General features: G+C 49.3%; 1 protein-coding gene across 4 annotated transcripts in view; it reads left to right on the top strand.

Moving 5' to 3' along the window:
* Positions 1-19,733, top strand: part of TTF1 (transcription termination factor 1) — a 24,781-nt gene extending 5,048 nt beyond the window's left edge. For 3 of the 4 annotated variants that reach the window (XM_002924366.4, XM_019804996.2, XM_034664731.1), the window contains exons 3-11: positions 1,037-1,263; positions 2,524-2,709; positions 3,839-3,917; positions 7,394-7,524; positions 9,611-9,845; positions 11,820-11,909; positions 13,028-13,093; positions 16,731-16,816; positions 17,722-19,733. In XM_002924366.4, coding sequence (XP_002924412.1) covers positions 1,037-1,263; positions 2,524-2,709; positions 3,839-3,917; positions 7,394-7,524; positions 9,611-9,845; positions 11,820-11,909; positions 13,028-13,093; positions 16,731-16,816; positions 17,722-17,903 — 1,282 coding nt within the window. In that variant the 3' untranslated portion in view covers positions 17,904-19,733. Of the gene's footprint in view, positions 1-1,036; positions 1,264-2,523; positions 2,710-3,838; positions 3,918-7,393; positions 7,525-9,610; positions 9,846-11,819; positions 11,910-13,027; positions 13,094-16,730; positions 16,817-17,721 lie in introns of those variants that run through there. The other variant, XR_858746.2, reaches the window with a different exon arrangement.
* The last annotated feature ends 1,786 nt before the right edge of the window (positions 19,734-21,519 follow it).

Raw genomic sequence — 21,519 nt, 5'->3', positions numbered from 1 at the left:
TTTTTTTTTTTTTTTTTTTTTTCCCTTTTTTTTTTTTTTTTTTTTTTTTTTTTACATTTGTTAGGTTGTCCTGGCCTAAAATAGTTTCACCAAGAAGTTCTTTGGGAGAGGATGCCACTTCAGGTGGTATCGATAAGAGGGGCCCACTCCCCTGGTGTCATCAGGGGTAATGCTGCTGTGAGGCAGGCATGTCGAGGGCTGTGGTTTTGAACGTGTCCTGGGCTGTGGGCCCTGGGAAAGCAGCTGACCCTTTGCTCAGACAAATACAATTTTTTTTTTCTGATTTCCTGCCTGAGTGGTTAGCTGGTACGATTGACCACAGTTGGGGGATTTGGACGTCTGGCGGAGAGTTTAGGGATGAATTAATGACAGATGCATAGAAGACTAAGCAAAGGGGGGAAGTGTGGCCATTGTCACCTGCAGCGAAGCAACTGTAACCACATGGACCCTGAATGGTGATTTAATTAGTGACCGCTGTCACAAAATTGAAATCCCGGGGGGGGGGTCGGAAGAGGGCTTAGCCGTAGGAAGTCAGTATCTAAAACCGGACAAGTTGAGAAGTAGTGACACAGGAAGTAACACGTGCCGGAAATCGGGCTGCAGGCGGCCCGAGTCCCTTGTAGACAGCGTCTGCACGTACGCCTGTGTTAGATTACCTCAGGGAGGCCACGCGCTCTTCCCAGACCGAATCGGCTCCAGCGTCCCTCCTGGCTAAACACCGGCCCTCATCCAAGTGAGGATCGTTTTAAGAAAAGAATGGGAGGGGCGCCTGGGTGGCACAGCGGTTGGGCGTCTGCCTTCGGCTCAGGGCGTGATCCCGGCGTTATGGGATCGAGCCCCACATCAGGCTCCTCCGCTGTGAGCCTGCTTCTTCCTCTCCCACTCCCCCTGCTTGTGTTCCCTCTCTCGCTGGCTGTCTCTATCTCNTTCAAAAAAAAAAATAAAATCTTAAAAAAAAAAAAAAAAAAAGAAAAGAATGGGAAAGCCACCAGGGCAAGTGACTGGTTAACATGAGTCAACCCAATTGCCCCCGCAGGTTCGAACCTACAGATGAAGAGGAAAGCCGTTTGGAATTGGCCAGAGATCCTGAGACAAAATATTTATCGGAGGACTCCAGAGATTCGGGTGTCTCAGATGTGGATTTGGACTCGGCTGTGAGGCAGCTCCAGGAGTTCATCCCGGACATCAAGGAAAGGGCCGCCACCACAATCAAGCGGATGTACCGGGACGACTTGGGGCGCTTTAAGGAATTCAAAGCGCAGGGTGAGCTGGGGGGCACTTTGGTATTTATCGAACTTTCGTGTCTCCCTCACAAGCCGCTACCTTAGTTCCGTGAACGCTGCAGATTTCTAGATTCACAGGAAGCATCATCCCGTAGGTGCTTCCAGCCTCTCCTCCTTCCAGAATTGGTGTCTGAGCCATAAAATTAGCAAAATGTAGGGCCCTGGTTTTGCTCTTCTCTGCCTAGCTTCTGGTAGGGGAGGCATGGAAGGAAAGGAGGAGGGGGAGGCTAAGAGGCTGAGCCCTTGGGGAGGATGCAGAAATAAAGGAAAATGAAAACAGTCGGTGTTGTCAACTTTGATGAGCCGTAGCTTCTTTCCCCGAGGTTTTAAGTGGAGGCTGAGCTGGTTGTAGTAGCCATGGTGTCACCCGAGACCCAGCATGGTCTCCTTCTTGATTTCACTATGTTATAAGAACCTCCCAGAAAGCTTATGGAATTGAAAAGTAAACTACACATTTAAGGCTGTGTGCTACAAACGAGCGATATTTACCGAGGGGCTGTGTGAGGCCCGGTACCTCTGGTCCCTGCAAAAAGTCAAATGCGGGGGCCTTAGGGAGTTAAGCATGGTGAAGAGATTAGTTTTAAAAAATAGCCGAATTAAGGAAGAAAAATATAATTCGTAGAGCAGTGTTTCTAGAATGGTCCCCGTGTATTTTCTGTAGAAGTGTTTATGCGTATATATTTTATAAAAGATATTCTTAAAGAAGTCTAATAGAAAAACAGTATACAAGACCCTCAGTACATAATAAAACTTGGTTGCTTTGAGTTACAAGGCGAACTAGAATGTAAAGCTACTGCTACCCCCACCCCCCATATGTATGCATAGAGAATATATGTGAATATTTGAGTTCTTGCCAGTTCATACCCCTGCCTTGGGGGGAGGAGCAAGGCAGAAGAGATTAAAGGGGAGGTTTCTTTTAAATGTTTACTTCCATACTGCTTGAATTTTTAACGAACATATATTCCTTCTTAGTATAAAAAACTACTTTCAAAAGTTGATTGATAAATGGGGAAGGTCACTTTGGAGGGGGGTGACCAGGGAAGACATTGGGAGGAAGTGAGGTCCACAGCGGGGGTGGGGGGTGCACAGCACGGGAGCTAAGGTCAGGGGCAGGGCTGGGGCTGGTCCCAGCAGGGGAGAGCTGGCGGGCCACTGTCTTGTCACTGTTGAGGACCAGGTGGCAGGTTTGCTTTTCTTCCTTGTTGACAATGCATACTTTTTCTCCCCACCCAAATCCTAGGTGTCGCTATTAGATTTGGCAAGTTTTCTGTAAAGGAAAACAAGCAGTTAGAGAAAAACGTGCAAGAATTTCTGTCCCTGACAGGAATCGAGAACGCCGACAAACTGCTGTACACGGACAGATACCCAGAGGAGAAATCCGCCATCACCGACTTAAAAAGAAAATACGCATTTCGATTGCACATTGGTAAGTTCAAAACTGTTTACTCTTTGACCATCCACAGCCTTCCAACCCTAGACGGAGAAGCCACGGTAAGCATTCAGACAGTACCGGACCCGTTCAGCTCACACGATGCGTGTTACGTGCCCTGTGGCTGCTGGGATTCCTACTATCAGCCTGTACTTTCGGGGCTTTGGAATGCGTTCATGTCTCCCATATGTAGTGCTTTTACAGATTTTATAAGAAGTGCCATGATCAGCTTCTAGCTTTCCTACTTGGTAATAAGTATCGTTTTGGTTTCTCTTTATTTATTTATTCTTTATTACCATGTGTTGTTCTGCGTATGCCGCACAAAACGCGTTCTTTTTTTTTTTTTTTAAGATTTTATGTGTTTATTTATTAGAGAGGGAGCACAGGGGAAGGGCCAGAGGAAGAGAGAATCTCAAACAGACTCTGTGCTGAGCACAGAGCCCGAAGCCGGGCTCGATCTCAGGACCCTGAGATCATGACGTGAGCTGAAATCAAGAGTCGGACCTTAGACTGACTGCACCACCCAAAGCACATTCTTACCTGCACCAGGGTCTTCTGAGTTTTCCAAATACAGCCTTATCTGAGCTTAGTCACCGGAACCCTCCTCCTGCAGCTGTACTTGGAAAGTGAGCATGTCATGAAGCAACACGGGATCGGACTGAAAAAATTCCGTGAATTTAAAGAGGATGGTTTCTTAGGTATTCTCTGGAGTGCACAAGGGGAAACAGGCTAGGGGGCCCCTGTCGAAGGGCTGTTTCATCCTTAGAGTGAGGAAGCACACCCAGCTTGCTCATTTAGAAAGCTCTTCCGGTAATCTTACAGAGAACTGTTTGCGTGTGTCCCCCACCTCAGCGTCCTTTCTTCTCGATTCAAATTTTGTTAACATTACTTTGCTTTATAAGGGCCTTTCCCTTGAATTTAGTAGACCAGAACCTGGGGCCTTGACGTACTAAGTGCATCGTTTTCAGAGCTCTCCAAGGAAACTGGGGATCTTGTGCGGGATGTATGAAATTCCAGCCTTGACACAGGGTGTTCACAGGAGCCAGGCTGGGTTCCCTTTACAGTTGTGACTCCCTTTCAGGCCATGCCCTGTGGGCCCCTCTGACTGCCTTTTTTCTGACTTTAGGAAAGGGCATCGCCCGGCCCTGGAAACTCGTTTACTATCGAGCAAAGAAGATGTTTGATGTCAACAATTACAAAGGCAGGTAAGAAAAAGTCTTAGCAGCTTGAGACAGAACATGTCTCTGGTCTTTGCTGACAGTATAAATCAGAATGTCCGTGACAGGTGAAGGGTAAAACACTGAGAAGATGTTTTGTGTGGGACAGTGGACTGTGTATCTGTTGTCAGCCGTATGTCTTCAAAGCCCGTTTCAGTTTCTGCCTCTTGGGTAAACGTTTGTGATCTTACCCTTTCTGAATCCTTGGCTTTTCTTTATACTTTCCTTAACCCTCAGTGTGCCGTGCCTTTCTTACGTTACTCATGAAGTTTTCTTCGCTCTCTGCTAATTTGTGAGCTCCGTATGTACCCAAACGTTCCTTTGCTTTTGTTTTTCTTTTTTAAGTTTTTATTTATTTGAGAAAGAGACACACAGATAGCGACAGAGATAGTGAAAGAGCACAAGTGGGGAGGAGAGGGAGAAGCAGACTCCCAGCTGAACAGGGAGCCTGCCATGGGGCTCGATCCCAGGACCCTGAGATCGTGACCCGAGCCGAAGGCAGATGCTTCACCAACTGAGCCACCTGGGCGCCCATCAGACGTTTCTTTTCAATGCGATGTTGCCTTCAGCGCTCAGCCCAATTCTTTGGGTTTTCAGTGACTATTTGAAGGTGGGGAAAGCACTAACAGGAGGTCACATAGGAGCGGGTCAGTAGTGACAATGCGGAGTGTCCTGTGGTGATGGTCATTCTCCCTTTTCCCCCAAGCACAGTACCCAATTATATTTTGTTCCCAACATTCCAGATTAAAACCAGTGTCGATCAGGTGTCTGCTGTGGGTGAGCCCTCTGCTCCAGACCAACCAGCAGCTCAGCTACTCGACTCACGCTGGGAGGCAGATTTAGTAAATCTGACAGGGCCAGGTGCCTTCCGGTTAGCTGCGTGACCGTAAACCAACACCTACGTGTTCTCTGTTCTCCAACTGATAGGACCTTGCTTTCTTAACTTTTGACCAAAAGAAATAAACCCTCCGCAGAGCAAAAGGTTGCCCGCAGACTGATACGCACCCTCCCCTTTGTCCCAAGCCCGGGGTTGGGCATCTGGGCAGAGCTCAAAGGAAATTCACTAAAGATGACATGTTAAGGGGGGACTGGAAAGAATGCTTTTGGCAAATGAATGGTGGCGGCTGAGATGACATTTTTCTCCCTGTGACAGAAGCGTGGGAATGAAAGATGGAGAATAAGACAAGTTTGTCATTCCGGGGTGCCTGGGTGGCACAGCGGTTGAGCGTCTGCCTTCGGCTTGGGGCGTGATCCCGGCATTACGGGTTCTAGCCCCACAACAGGCTCCTCCGCTATGAGCCTGCTTCTTCCTCTCCCATTCCCCCTGCTTGTGTTCCCTCTCTCGCTGGCTGTCTCTATCTCTGTCGAATAAATAAATAAAATCTTAAAAAATAATAATAATAAGTTTGTCATTCCAATGAGGAAGTTCGTGCATTCTTTTGCACCACATGATTTGTATGTGGTAACCATTTGCCCTTGGGATATTTTTTCTAACTTAAGGGGTTCTTAACTGAGAAAAACCACAGAAAGCCAAAAATCAAAGAATTTTGAGGCTCTGGGGGACTTCAGAGTTCAGCACACCTGTTTCCTCATTTTTATGCACTCACTTTCTCGCTGATGTCCTCCTTTGTGTAGCTTCCAGGGTACATTTAAGTTGTTTTAAATCTCAGAAAGTGGGGCGCCTGGTGGCTCAGTCAGTTAAGCTTCTGCCTTCAGCTCAGGTCATGATCTCGGGGTCCTGGGATCAAGTCCCGCGTCGGGCTCCTTGCTCTGCGGAGAGCCTGCTTCTCCCTCTGCCTGCTGCTTCCCCTGTTCATGTGTGCACTCGCTTTCTCTGACAAATAAATAAAATATTATAGATAAATACATAATCTCCGAAAGACCCTGATCGCCTTAAGAAGGAAACCGCTAGAAAGCAGGATTCTTAACAGTGAAGGATTGCAGGCCTCTACTTACCACTCCCTGCGTTCGTAGGCGACTTTCTGAGCATGCTCGGCTCTTACCGTTGGAAGTATTCTGGGTCACGGTCATCAGGAATGCTTTCTACGTTGCTGGGGCTTCTCTTGTGTTGAGTTAGTAGTAACAGAAACCACCGTTCCCCGCCCCCTGTATTAAGGAATTCTAGGATGCCCTTAGGATTGCTTTCCCTTCACTTGAACACTTGTGTTTATTTATTTATTTATTTTAAGATTTTATTTATTTATTTGACAGAGAGAGAGACAGCCAGCGAGAGAGGGAACACAAGCAGGGGGAGTGGGAGAGGAAGAAGCAGGCTCCCAGTGGAGGAGCCTGATATGGGGCTCGATCCCAGGACTCTGGGATCACGCCCTGAGCTGAAAGGCAGACGCCTAATGACTGAGCCACCCAGGCGCCCCGAACACTTGTGTTTAATATCCACATCCACTGATAGTGGGTTTTTTTTGGTCCTTTTCTTTAGTATATTTGTTTTTATGTGGGGTGAACGCACCGTACATTCCTTGAATAATTGCGCATTTGTGTGAAGTCATTTGTCAGGTATTTCTTGAATGTCGTCTGTCAAGTATTGTGGATACCATGGTGTAGAAAACCAACAGGGCCCCAGCCTTTGTAGGATGTCCCCTCCAGAGCCGGGCTGTCCATCACAGTGGCCACCAGCCTCACGGGACCAGGGAGCCCTTGAAATACACTTAGTCCAAGCTGAGAGGCACCGTAATAGTGACGAACAGGCAGGAGTTAGAAGGAAAGAATGTAAAATATTAACACTTTCAGATCCTGCTTGCCTGTTGAGATGGTTGCATTTTTAATATAGTGGGTTAAGTCAACTATTTTATTAAGTTCATTCAAAGGAAATAAAATTCATTTTCACGTGACCACTACCAGGTTTAGATGACATGTATGGCTCATATTACACTGTTGGATGGTGCTGGTCTAAAGGCAGAGATGGGTTAATGAGGGGACCCCTCGGTGTCCCAACTGCCCATTTGGGGGCGGGGGTGCAGTGAAAGGGGCAGAGCTTTCTCTGGGGGAGAGCAGTAGGGGACAGGACGCTCAGGTATCGGGGGAGCCTTGCTGACAACGGGCCACCGGCAGGGTTTCCAGGAGCCGTCCAGGCGGGTGGAAGAAGGCCATTTCCACCCCAGCACGGAGGCTCTGAGGGGAAAAAGGCCTAGAAGAAGGCCAGTGGGGCTGAACTGTGGGGAGCACCGGGCTTTGTAGGCACGTGGAGGAGTTGGGTGTTGTTGTGCTTGCAGCACAAAGCCTTTTGGGGTTTGGATGGGGAATAACGTGACCCAGTTATTTGCTCTGGCCCCTGGCCTGGGACTGCAGTGACTGATTCATAGGATGACCATAGCTGAGACGCCGGGACAGGAAGTGATGGGAGCAGCCTGCCCGACAGCTTTTCCCAGGACCATGGCGAACTGCAGTGAAAGTACAGTTTTTAATTTTGTGCTTAATTGAGAATTGTAACGTGTTTTCCCTTTTAGGTATAGCAAAGGAGACATGGAGAAGTTAAAGATATACCATTCCCTGCATGGAAACGACTGGAAAAAGATCGGCGAGATGGTGGCTCGAAGCAGCCTCTCCGTTGCCCTGAAGTTCTCCCAGATCAGCAGTCGTAAGTGGTGGTCTCTGGTGCCCCCTGGGTGAGCGGATGAGCCCCCTGCCCCCCGCTGCAGGCCTCCTTGCTGACCTGTGTTCCGAGAGAGCCGTCACATTTTAAGCCATTCTCTGTACTGATTCATTGCGTTTCCTCCTGCGTGTTTCTGAAACCACATGGCTTTCATTCACAAGACCAATTTCGGCCACATCCGAGGTCCTTTGCTTTCAGCGCAGCTCTCAACCAGCCTGACCCATACCCTAGAAAGCGGGTGCGGAGCAGAGCCTGGGTGGAGGAGGTCCCCCCCCACCAGAGGGCAGCAGAGGTTGTGGGGAGCCGGGGTGCAGTTCAGTCAGCCCATTAGGCGGGGACTTTTCCAAAACCTCCTCTGTCTTTTTCTCCTTTTTCCTAAGAAGGAAGATTTTCTTGGGTATATTCTTTGCATTATAAAATCCCCAGTTGCTTCAAGAAGACAGCTCGCAGGCAATGTTACTGTCAGCACGGGGGTGATGTGCTAGGTCACATGGCAGAGCAGCGCGTGGGGCAGAGCAGCCAGGTGTCCGTGGCCCTGGCGTGACTGGGAGCCGTGCCTTTTGTGCTCCCACAACTAGCCACTGGGGCCTTGCGAGGACTCAGTGTGGCCAGTTCTTCCAGTTGCCAACAAGTAAAGCAAAAGTCTACATTTGGGGGGCTGTGTGTGTGTGTGTGTGTGTGTGTGTGATCTAGGTATTTTTTTTTCCTCTGGAACTCTTTGAGTTTTAAATATTCATCTAAATTGTTGAGAAAAAGTAATGACACCACTCTATGGGCCAAACCAAAGGTATTTGTAGGTTCCCGCTTTGAGGCCTCTTCCTTAGCCTGACCTGACCCTCTAGACGAGGACGATGACCCCCAGATGGTTTGATGCCCTCTTCGGAGGCCGGCTTGAGGTTCAGGTGCCTTTGTCATCATGGCCAGAGGTCCCATTGCAGCTCAGTGCCGCACTGGGAGTTCCTGGGGAGAGTTACGGCTGCAACGTAAAGTCGTTCAGTTATTTTTGTCCCCCATTAAATGTTTGAGAACTCCAGTTTCACGCAGGAGACATTACTATCAGAAGCAAGAACGACAACATCTTGAAGTTACAAAACATAACATTGCTTTAAGAAAGGACTTGTCTGGCATTGGTTCTTTTTTTTTTTTTTTTAAGATTTCTTTATTTGAGAGAGAGTGGATGTGCAAGAACGAGCCGGGGCTGGGGGGGAGCAGCAGACAGGGGGAGAGAATATCCAAGCAAACTACCGCTGACTGCGGAGCCTGATGTAGGGCTTGATCTCAAGAGCCATGAGATCAGGACCTGAGCCAAATCCAAGAGTGGATTTTTAACCACCTGAGCCACCAGGGGCCCCTGGCATTGGTTCTTAAGAAGAAGTGGTTCCATTTTAATTTGCGTGTAGCTGTGTTTGATAGTTGTATGTCTGCGTAATCGAGGTGTTGCCCTCTGTCTTCTGAAAAGTGCCTGGTTTATTTTTTCTTTTTCTCTTTTAAGGGTTTATTTATTTATTTTTTTAGAGAGAAAGAGAAAGAGTGTGCATGGACAAATGTAGGGCGAGGAGCAGAGGGAGAGGGAGAGAGAGAATCTCAGGCAGACTCCACGCTCAGTGCAGAGTCCGACATAGGACTGGATCTCTTGATCCTGAGATCATGACCTGAGCCAAAATCATGAGTTGGACGCTTAACCGACTGAGACACCCAGGTGTCCCTTAACACTTTATTTTTTAGAACGGATTTGGGTTCATAATAAAATTGAAAGGGAGGTACAGAGATTACCCATAGGCACCCTGCCCCGACATACTCACAGTCTCTGCCATTGTCAACATCTCCCCCCCGCCCCCCCGCCTCGCCCCAGAGTGGGGCCTTTGTTACAGTCCGTGGCCCTACACTGGCACATCGTCATCTTCCGGGGTCCATAGTTCAGTGAAGTTAGGGCTCACCCTCGGTGGTGTATGTGCTGTGGGTTTGGACAAGCGTGTAGTGACGTGTATCCATCATTGTCATTTTGTTTTTAATATTGTCCTTGAAAACAAACAGGTAAGCAACTCTGAGATCATTCCTTTTGTGTCTATAGCAAGAAATCATGGTGCTTGGAGTAAGACAGAAACCCAGAAACTTATCAAGGCCGTCGAAGAAGTGATTCTAAAGAAAATGTCTCCCCACGAGTTAAAAGAGGTGGATTCTAAACTCCAAGAAAACCCTGAAGGCTGCCTGTCTATTGTTAGGGAAAAACTCTACAAGGGCATATCTTGGGTAGAAGTCGAAGCCAAAGTAGAAACCAGAAATTGGATGCAGTGTAAAAGTAAGTGGTAAGTTTTAAGGTTTCTTCTATACATTTCAACAAGATACTTCCCTCCCCCCTCCCCGCACCACACACATGACTGGAGTGGGTAGGCGAGTGGGGTCAGTAAGGGGACCTGTGTAAGTACCGTGCGCACAGCCTCCCGTGTCAAGAGTGATCCTCTCTGGCCAGACGTTCCAACCACTTCAGTATCAACGTCCGATCTCAGGTAGCACCTCACTTACCCTGATTCGTCATGTGGTTTCCTCCAAAGGAACTTGAACCTTTTTAATAGCAAGTATTGACTTTTGGTTTTTCCACTGACTTTTGGTTTCTTCCCTCTGTCCCTTGCTAAGTCTTTGGTAAAACAAAACAGTTCTCTCTTTGTAGCATAAAACACACACACACACACACACAGAACTCCCGTCTGGGAGAGAGATGACAAGCACAGTGACGTGCACGAGCTTGCCACGAGCCTGGCTTGTCCGAGGGCCCCTCTGTCCTCCCTAATGCGAGGAGGCCGTGTTCACCGTAGAACTTGAGACACGCTACTCACACAGCAGCATTTTCAGGCCTGATCTTGCCTGATGTGGCTTTTCCAAGCCCTGGAGGGTCTCTGCGCTGGGTGTTAGCTGCTGCAGGACCCCTTGGAGCCGTGCTCCTGCAGCTCATGACCCACACCTCGTGCGCAAAGGGAGTGCGGTCATTGTCAATGTCAAGTAAGAGTGAGATCTAGGGTCGGTGTATTTTATATGAAAAGCAGACTCCTGAATTACACCATGTATTGTTACCGTAGAATCCTGCTGTAGAATTTACCGGTTTATTTTCGCAGAAGATGCCGCACAGGGACACAAACTCCATAGAACAGATCGTGTTTTGGGAGATGGAGTGTATAACGTGGGGTCCTTTCTAACTCTGTAGTTTAGACTAAACGAAGGAGTGTGTTTTAAGCATCAGTTGGAGGATGATAGATCAGTGTTTAAAAAGGGAAATGCTGCAGGGCAGCCATGCTTCCAGACCAGTATAATTAGGATAACGTGTAAGCGAGGCTGCTTTTTAACTTGAAAAGCAAGAAACTTAAAACCTGAGCGTAGATTTCCTTCATGTAAATTGAAATGACCGCAGGTGATCCACTTCATTTTTTTAGAAAGATTGATTTATTAGAGGGCTAGTGAGAGTGAGAGTGTTTGGGGAGAGGGATGGAAGAGGGAGAGTGGGAGAGAGTCCAAAGCAGACTCCTTCCTAAACTTGGTCTCACGACCCTGAGATCACGACTTGAGCCGAAACCAGGAGTCGGATGCTTGCCCGACCCGACCGCACCCCACGGGCGCCTCAGAGGCTGCGTCTGGAACAAACACAGTCGGCTGCTGGTACGAACAGCGGCAGCCTCACCCGTGTGTCGTGGATCCCCCTCACCCAGAATGTAACAGCGAGCGATCTGTCCATCAGATCGTGACAAACTGTGCTATTTGAGATGAGTAGCTAAAAGATATTTTTAGCTGGGGTGCTGTTCTCACTAAGAGCTCCGGTCACCCTTCCCTTCAGCCATCAGCTGTGGGCCTCAGAGGAATCATTTATGACTGTAGCAAGTCTCCCTTGGTGTTCTGACAGCTGGGGACAGTCACAACAGCAATGTCCCTCTTTTCTAAACAATCAGAAATAGAGTTTACAGTTTCGTTTAGCACCCGCTAAAGGGCTCATTCTCTTCTCCTTTTTGTAACTTCATGTTATGGAAATTTCATAGCACACACAAATTTAGAACTCCTGTATCCCTCATCCAGTTTCAATAGCCATCAACTTCCTATCATTTTATGTATCATTTCCCACTTAAAAAAAAAAATCGGCACACTTTCCATGCTGGTTAATGTTAGCAGAGATGAGTCACACAAGTTAGAAGCTAGTTCTCGGTAGGAGTGACGTAGGTGAGAAAAGTTCAGGAAACCGCAGTGCATGCTTTAGCCCTGAAAGTCTTAAAGTACGTTATTTGTTTCTTTTAACACAGGACGGAAATCCTAACCAAGAGGATGACGAATGGTCGGCATGTGTACCGCGGAGTTAATGCTCTGCAGGCCAAAATCAACCTCATCGAAAGGTAGAGAAATAGCGATGCTGTTGGGATTATTTCTCTCTCCGGCCCAAGAGTAGCCACGCAGCATCGGAATCTGCGGTGACGTTGCTAAGGCTGGGATCCGTCTCTCAGCGCTCCCTAGCCGTAAGGCCCCGGGGGCGTTCCTACCTCTCTAGGCCTTGGTGTGTGCTCTCAAAGGAGGACCTTCATAGTGGTACCCGCCACTTGGTGTTATCGGAAGGAGAAATGAAATAACAGAGTGATTTTCGTCTTTGAAAGTTTGTGCGTGGGTAGAAGTGATTTCTGTCCATGGGAAGTGAAGGAAGATAGTTCAGGCTGAGCCTTGCTGCTCTCCAGCACGCCTTCGTCGGCGTCGCTGTTGCCTGTTCTTTGGTGTTGTCTTTGGTTCCTGGTCCATGGAGAGTCCTCCCCCGGCTGAGGGCAGGGGGCCGCGGGCCTGTTTGACAAAGCCTGCGAGGCTTGCGGGCTGGGCTCGTGTCGAATGAGTAACAGCAAAAAGCAGGGGAAACCTGGGATTCCGGCCACCCTGTCGGCTTCGTCTTCCCGCTCGCTGTCCTGAGCCCTGCTTGAAGTTCCGCACGCTGGCCTGGCTCGTGGTGCCTCCAGCTGTCTTCCCCCAGACGCACAACACAGACTAGCAGACGGGGGCGCCGTCTGGTCTGGCAGGCCTGACTCGGTGTTGGCAGCCCCCGTTAGTCATGAAAGCTCGAGCCAGTGACTCGGGCCCTCGGCGCCGTTTCCTCATCTGTAGACCAGAGGTATGCCCCCCACCTCAGTAGGTGTGAGGGTCTAAACACAGCTCTGTCCCACGTACCAAGTGCTGCTGAGCTCATGCACCGTTACTGGGTGTCTGCGTCGCTGTTGACTGTGGGAAAGCATCACGGTTTGGTGGGAGATGCAAAGGGCCCAGAAGGAGGAGGGATGGCTTTTCTCGTCGGGCCTCAGCTCACTGAATGACCTTGGGCTGACCTTGGGCTGGCATGCCAACCTCCCTGGGCCTGAGGGAAGCTGGGACGGGGATGTACGTTCTGGTGCCCCGAGCTTTTCACGTGTCTGAGTGCGAGAAGGCGTCCATCATGCTGAATTGTGCTTGAAAACTTCGTGTTTATTTTTTCTCGTAGATTGTACGAGGTCAACGTGGAGGACACCAATGAGATAGACTGGGAAGACCTTGCTAGTGCCATAGGGTAAGGCTGTGAATTCAGTGTGAGGCTAATTAAAAGGCAAGATGTGGCATCATGAGTGACTGAGATGCGACGGGATTCGAGCGTAGACTGTCCTGTGTGCGTGTGTATTTGGAGCGTCCGCGCTGGGTGCTGTGGGCCTGTTGGAGCCTCTATCCACCCCACACCTCACCGAAGACACGTAGGAAGGGTGAGCGAAATGTGTGCAAAGTCTCTTGAGAGCTTCCGGAGCTAACAAGTTGAACGACTAGTAGAGACCCCGAATACTCCTTTCCCCAAATCATATATTCTTTTTTTTTTTTTTTTTAAGGATTTTATTTATTTATTTATTTGACAGAGATAGAGACAGCCAGCGAGAGAGGGAACAAGCAGGGGGAGCGGGAGAGGAAGAAGCAGGCTCATAGCAGAGGAGCCTGACGTGGGGCTCGATCCCATAACGCCAGGATCACGCCCTGAGCCGAAGGCAGACGCTTAACTGCTGTGCCACCCAGGCGCCCCCAAATCATATATTCTTAAGTTTGCCCCGTTTGCTCACCATCCGCCCTCCCGCTCCCGCTCCCGTTTCCAAGGGAGTAAAGTAGTCTCCCTTAGCCACTTGAGGGCAGTGGCGGGCAGCGTGCCGTAAACAAGAACGGCATCCTGCAGAGTCACAGTGCGTGACCAGATCCAGACGTCAGACGCCAGTACGGCACTCTGCTCTCAAACACAGCTCATGTTCGGATTTCCCCGCTAATCATGTCCCAGGAATGTCCACTTTTTTTTAAATGATTGTATTTATATATTTGTCAGAGAGAGAGAGAACAGGCAGGGGCAGAGGGAGAGGGAGAAGCAGTCTCCCCACTGAGCAGGGAGCCCGATGCGGAACTCGGTCCCAGGACCCCGGGATCCTGACCTGAGCCGAAGGCAGGTGCTTACCCGACTGAGCCGCCCCGGCGTCTCATCCCAGGAATGTCCTTGATAGCATTTCCCCGCAATTTACCATCCAGTCCAGCTCCACACATTGAACTGTCCTGTCTCCTCAGTGACGTTCCGTCAGTAAAGCTCTCCTGCCTTTGTCTTTGATGCCGTTGAAAACGTGGGCAAGCCCAGGCCGGTTGTTTGGAGAGCGGGCCTCCGTTGGAATTTGTCTGGTGCCTCCCCGTGTTCGGGTCTTGGACTTTAGGCAGGAATATGACGTAGGTGACGCTGCATCGTGAGGCCCTTGATTCTGATTTTGATCCTTTGGCTCTGGTGGCATCTGCTGCGTTCCCCCACTGTGTAAAAGTACCAGTCGTTCTCTTGGGGTTAAGAAGGGGCTGTGGGAGATATTTTGAGACCACGTAGAGATCCTGTTCCTCTGCAAGCTTCCCTCAGTACTTTCACTGCCGGGTCATTTGCATCTCTCATCTGTGAGGTGAGGCTGAACTTGACTGTGCTTATGAGCTCCCTCCTTCTGCCTTTGCTGTGAGCCTTTGTTGTACAGTGTCCTTACATTCTGGATCCCTTCCTGCCACCAAAGACCAAGGCCACGGCTCTCGGTAGGTGAATTTATTGCTCGCAAAGCACGGTCCCTATAAGCAGAGCAGATCACTGAGGGTTGTGGGGTGCGGGGATTGGGGGGCTGTCAGAAGCGGGGGTGTTACGGGTTGTTTGGCCTTTAGTTCTGGAAGGGTGGACAGTGGGGCAGGGCAGCTGCGGCCTGGCTGACTTTTAGAAGTGTGACGCTGTCCTTGATGCACGAGGAAGGGTTTAAACTAGTTCTGGTGGTTACTTGCACCTCGGGATCATGGACAAAGAACAAAGAACAATCAGTTTGGTTTTTGTAATTTGGAGAATGGGAAGTTTGTCATGACCCAGACATGCTCATGGTTCCAGACCCTTCCCTTTTCCAGTTGACCTGAGTGAGAGGTGGGGCACCCACTGCTCAGAATCGTGGGTCCCTGCAAGGTGAGGGTGGCAGGCTCTTTGAAAGAGGGGATCTTGGGGTGCCTGGGTGGCACAGCGGTTAAGCGTCTGCCTTTGGCTCAGGGCGTGATCCCGGCGTTATGGGATCGAGCCCCACATCAGGCTCCTCCGCTATGAGCCTGCTTCTTCCTCTCCCACTCCCCCTGCTTGTGTTCCCGCTCTCTATCTCTGTCAAATAAATTTAAAAAGTCTTTAAAAAAAAAAATGAAAGAGGGGATCTTGCTGTGGACCCAGTCGAAAAATCGGATTTTTCCAATAAGTTTTTGTGTATTTTGTGATGTTGCTTCAGATCACAAGTTCTTAAATTAAAATGGGCTTTTAATGGTTTTAAGTAAAATTATATATTTAAGAAGAGGCTGTTTCACTTAAGATTAATAAATCTCATGAAACAGAGATTATGGCATCTAGTCAAATACTGTTTGAAATAGTATGTTGTCAAGTTTTAATAATTAAAACAGTGAAAAATGATGAATTTTAAAGTTTAGTCTCTTCGGAGTCTTAAAGCCTCCCTTGTGAATTATTTAGGCAGGATGTAAAGAAAGTGTGTCCGCCTAATGAGTTGTAATGCCTACTTGGTTTGAAAATGTCCACATCCATTATTGTGACTTCTCCAAGCTTGGGTCTGCGGCGTGCCCCATGGGGCGCACGGCGCTGCGGGGAGAGAAAAGGTGTGGGGGCCTTAGAACTTGGCCTTGGCGGTCGGCCTGACCTGGCGTGGACTCCTGGTACTCATTATTTAGCCATCCTTGGGCACGTTGCTCCCGAACTTGTGTCTGAGCCTCGGTTCCTTCATCCACAAAGTGGTTTAATAGGACCGTAACGAGGACCAAGGAGGTGGCGCGTGGAGGACACGTAGCCCAGTGCGGGGACACAGCGCGTGCCCAGCTAGTGATTGCCGTGAGGAAGAACTCAGTAAGAGTAAACGTAGTCACACTGACTGTTTTAACTACTAGGTTAACTAATTATTGAAGCAAAGAAGTCATGCTTTTATCGTCTAAGAAAAAGTAGCCAGGAAGTGAATTTCACTTTAAAAAAAAACAATAAGATTTGGTTGTTTCTGTCCTGCTTACTGTGAATTGAAAATATATTTGAAAGTATGTTTGGTGATTTGAAAATCACGAAAACGTCGTAAGCATCCACTTTTTTCAGCTTTGCAAAATAAAAAATCAGAGGACATCTGCCTTTGGATTGTGACAAATACACGTTTATTCTAAGTGTAGTGGTGAAGAGTGTGGGATTTGGGGTCAGACCACCCAGTTGAAGTCTGAGCGCTACCCCTTATTAGCCATAAGCTCTTGGGCCGCTTCTCTGCGCCTCAGTTCCCCCCGGAACGAGACACGAGTAGTCGCTCTGCGCAGAGCAGCTGTGCGGCTTGTTTGTGGCTAGACGGGAAGCCCTTGGGCAGGGCCAAGTACAAGGTGAGCGTCAGCCTATGTCAGTTTCGTAATGTAGGCAGGACCTGTCTTGTTTTCGCTTGCTTGCTTTTGTGTGTGTTCTTTTTACCCAAATGAACAACAGCTTTTTCGTATGTGTCTTATTTTTGTCACACATTTGTGGACGTGATGGTTTCCTGTTCAGGATTAAGAAAGTTACTGAAGTCTGGAGAGTCCCCTAAATGCGCGTACGTCGTACACAGCAGTGACATGACCGGTTCTTAAACTGAATGTAACTTTTTTTTATCTTTTCCTTTCTAAAGTGATGTTCCTCCGTCTTACGTTCAAACTAAATTTTATAAGCTGAAAGCCACCTGTGTTCCCTTTTGGCAGAAGAAGACTTTCCCAGGTCAGTATTTCTAATGTTTAGATAGTCAAGAACACAGCAGGTGATGCCACGTGCTGGGAGTAGGACCCTGGGCACGTGACTCAACTTCTGGGAGTCTCGGCTGCTTCGGTGGCAAGAGGGAGAAAGCGCCCATGCTCGTCCCCACCTGATGGGACTTGCCGAAGCTCTAACGAGATAATAGACGAGTCGTGGTCAGCTGGGTGTTCGGTGCGTGGCCAGCACTCGGGAAATAACCGAGTGCTCCCGGATCGCCATCGTGTGCACACGCGCTGACACGCACACACCACGCCACACGCATGCACGCACACGGTTCCAGAACAAACCTGAGATGCCCGGTTGCTTCTCTGCAGCCATCTGTGGGTGGTTTCGGTGTCTCCAAACTCAGATCGTCAGAGTCCTCTGGGGAACTTGTCGAACACGCACATACAGGGCCTCGTCCCATACTTACCGAATCCTAACCTCCAGGCTGCCTCCAGAGGCTAGATTTTCTCTAACAGGCTCACGGGAGAGCCTCAAGCAGCCTGCCCAGCAGCAGCGTTCGGGAACACGGGTTCGGGTGGCGCTCTGCCCTGGGGGGTGTGAGGACTACTTTGGGCACTCAGCAGATGGCACGACCTGGCTTTGAATCCTGGCTGCATTTGTCCCTACAAATTCCGTGACCTTGGCCGTGATTCGTAACATCTCCCTGCCTCGGTTTCCTCGTTTGAAGAATGGGCTGACAGTAGTGCCTGCCTCCTAGGGTTTTGAGGGAACTGGTGGAGTGACTGTAAGAAAGCCAGTTAGAACAGGACCACGCACACAGTAACGGCACCAGCAGCGGGCCACCCGCATCTGTGCCCTCTACCCTTTGACCTTGCGAAGGAGTCTTGGACAAATAATGTCAAAATCTCGTTTCTTTTCTTTAGAGATTATAGACTACCTTTACGAGACCACCCTGCCTCTGCTTAAGAAAAAGTTAGAGAAGAAGATGGAGAAAACAGGGACCGAAATACAGAGTCCTGCCACGCCCAGGCAGGTCTTCCTGTTCAGAGACATCTTTTATTATGACGACGACAGTGAAGGAGAAGACGGGGAGGAGAAGAGTTAGAGGATGGCGCTGTGGCTTGCCTGCCTCTCCTGGTTTGGTCGTATTCCTGAAAGCAGGGAAGCTGCTTTCAGTCCTGATGTGTAATGGAGAACGGGCTGCGGCCACGGGAAGGGGGTGACTGCAATTCTTCGCACCGTGGACCCTTCCAGAGTGAGTGCCACGTTCAGACTCCAATGTGTCTGCGCACAAAGAAAGAGAGCATCAGAGTGGATTTGCTACCACTGGACCATTGAAAATAAGCACAACTAGCGGTTTTTATAGGACAACAGTATCCCAAGTCCCTCTCGTTGTGGCAGAGGGTAGAGTCACGTCCCTGAACATTTCACTGTGTGGATTTCACCACGCACACTCCCCTAAAATGGGAACGCTGACAGTTTTCGTAAGACATGCCTGTGGTTTGCTTTCTGTTTTCCCAGTTGTGATTCTATGTTCCCAGTGTATGTGAGTTCTGGATAAGCATCAGTAAGGGGGGCGTGATCTGCTGGTCTCGCACACTGGCTTCCATTTGCACGTACCTGCCTCAGTGTGTGGCTCTCATCTTCCTGAGGGAGTCAGGTGTTCGTGTGTGTTTTGCATACAGGATACGTTCTCAGAGCCGGTCACTGAATTCATCTAGTGTTCCAACTGGAAAAAAAAATCCAAAACAGAACACCCAGCAGTCTCTTCCAGCGCTTCCAGAAAATCTGGCTCTGTTAGCTTCATGGAAAGATGCCGTGTGGGTCTGAGGCACAGCTCACACCTCACGGAATTTCAAGGATAACTTACATGTCGGGCTATTCTGTCAAGTCAGGAAAGCAAAACCACTCTAGGTGTTTCAAGCAGAAGGATTTAATGTAGGGATTTGGGTTACAAAATTGTTAAACAGGGTTGAGGGCACACATGGGAAGGCTGACTTCCCGAGCCCTGGGTCACTGAGGGGAGGGGCTTGCAGAGCCCTGTGGCCCATGCTGATGTGCCCACCCCCCACTGCTGCCTCCCTCCTGCCTTTCAACCTCTCCCGAGTGCCTCCCTTGGGCCGCCCCTCAGCAGAGCCCTGCCGGCGAGGGGAATGAGCTTTCCAGGCTTCTGGCCACCCCTGAACATGGAAGGTGTGGGTGAGCACCGTCCCATGCAGCCATGTCACCATCTGTGCCAAGACGGAATTCCACTGTCTCCTGAGTGTTTTCTCTGATGTCTCTTATCTCACATCATGATGTGTGTGCCGTTGGTTAATTCATCCACAAAGCTAGATTTTCTTCCAAAGCTGCCATACTTGGAGAAGAACGAATACAGAGACAAGTCTAGAAGGCTGGTCACCAGTATATCCCCAGCACCTGTCCCAGCGTGGCACGTGTAAGAGACACTCAGTAAATATTTCTTTTTATCAGGCATTTTATCTTTAGTCATCTCCTATCTGTCAAGCATACCTGTCCCCGGCGCTGATGGCAATGAAAGCTCCTTTTGGAAGACAATCCGGTGAAATACATCAAAGCCTTAAGAATGTACATATTTTATGATCCAGCAATTTCACTTACAGAGATAAAGCAGTTTTACTTTTCAGAAACAAAAGAATTCATGTATAAGAATGGCCCATTTATAACTTGAAAAACAGATAAAATGTAAATGTTCCTTAATGGAAATCTGTTAAATTATGGTATATTCCTAGAATGGGATATTATCCAGTAATTAAAAATGATTGATAGATTGGGTCAGCATAAAAAGAGGTAAACAATATTGTCAACTAAAATATTGCAGAAGAGTATATATTTTCAATTTTGTAAAAGTAAGAAAATAAAGGAAATGGTGTATATGTAGATTGATTAAAACATATGGGAGAATTTAAACCCAAAATGTCGACAGTGTTTCTCTCGGGGCGGCGGGATTATGGATTTACAGGGTAGAATTCTGGATTTGCAAGTGCCAGAAAATGGGACCCACATGGACCTAAAGAATCCAGGAACTCTAGACTGAAAGTCCAGAGGGAGCACTCGTTTTAAGTAAGGACTGACCCAGCTACTCGTCACCAAAATGGGGTTTCTGGCAGATTCTCTTCTCCCTGTTTGCCATTCTCCACTTCATCCTCAGTCCACACACGGGGGCCCCTTCCCATAGTCACATGCTTCGGCAGACCTGCTTGCCTTCAGAGGCGGTAGAAAAGGTTTCTTCCAATTGCTCTTGCTTAAGGCCTGAGTTTTGCTCCGAGTGCCCAAATTAGAGCCTGTGCCCAGCTCCGAACCATCCCTGGAGCCAGGAAGACAGGACTGTGTTCGGCCAGTCTGGGCTCACCTAGAGCTGGGATTCCTGGCGTGGCTGAGAGGGTAAATACCCCGGTGGGAAAATCAGGGTCCCCTTAGCAGAGGAGGTGAGGGGGACTCAGGAAGTGACCCAGATGGGTGTTGACAGTGGGTAATTTCTGTGCTGTCAATCATACCCAATAAACTTGCATACTTTTGTAAAAGTTCTATTTTTGTAACTTTTTCTCATCAGTGTCTCCATGCCTCTCCCTGCAAAAAAAAAAAAAACCTGTACAAATGTGAGCCTTTGCCAAGCACACACTGTTTTTACATATAAGGGTCCAGGAATATGGAAGAAAAAGAAGGGTAGGGTAGTAGACTGTGTGTGTCAAATGCAGGTCTGGAGAAGAGAAGATTGTGCGGGGAAACTGTGAGTTGGCTTTGGGCTGTGCAGGCTTTGCGGAGACTCCGGGTCCGGCACGAGGAGGACGGGCAGAAGAGAAGCGGCAGGCTTGCAAGAGAGGCGGCCTCAGCTCCGCGAAGCCGACGGCCGAGCCGTCAAGCGGACAGCCCCGATTTAGTCTGATGAGAGGGAGAGGTGTGTAGGGTCTGTACCTGGGGGGACATGGAGGAGCAAGAGCAGACCCAGAGAGAGAGCTCAGCTGTCTCACAAGCAACAAGGCGGAGGAAGAGATAGGATTGTTCTGGACAGTCTTGCCCGTGCCTGGTTCGAGTTCCCGTCCCAGTTCTGGTCATTCGCCCTTTTCAGCAGGCACGCAGTTCCGTGGCTTCACTTCATTCGTGGACCTCATTCCCCAACAAAGAGGTGCAAGAGCGCAGCAAAGAGGACGGAGAACATGAGGGTCACCATCAGACCAGGACCTCGATTGTCCTCCAGGCTACTGGCGGTTCCACAAGTGTTGACCACGCACCCTGAGTCAGGCACTGCTAGGAGCTGAAGTCGCCAGAGGGACCGAGCGGACTTGCAGGCAAGCCATCGAGAGCTTGCTGAACACCACGACCAGTTCATCTCCTGAAATACACGCCAGTCCTAATTCTCTGACCTCCTGGAACAGTGCATGCGTTCACCAGCGGGCTCACAGCCTGACCAAGCGGTCACCCTCTGCTCTGCGCCCTCTCCCTTGGTGGCACTTACCCGTTCAAGACACCAAGCCTGGGTGAGCCCTTCCATCTGCCTCCTCCCTGCACCGAAGAGCTGACTGTTTCTGGAAGACCACACAGCTGGGCGCCTGGGGGGCTCAGTCGGTGAAGTGTCGGCCGTCGGCTCACGTCATGTTCCCAGGGTCCTGGGATCCAGCCCCATGTTAGGCTCTCTGCTCAGCTGGAAGCCTGCTTCTCCCTCCGCCTCTGCCCTCTCTCTTTCTCTACTAAATAAAATCTTC

Source organism: Ailuropoda melanoleuca, chromosome 7 (assembly GCF_002007445.2).
Source record: "Ailuropoda melanoleuca isolate Jingjing chromosome 7, ASM200744v2, whole genome shotgun sequence".
In the NCBI taxonomy this organism is placed as follows: Eukaryota; Metazoa; Chordata; class Mammalia; order Carnivora; family Ursidae; genus Ailuropoda; species Ailuropoda melanoleuca.
The sequence above is the reverse complement of the archived record's forward strand: the minus strand, read 5'-3'. Positions and strand labels throughout refer to the sequence as shown.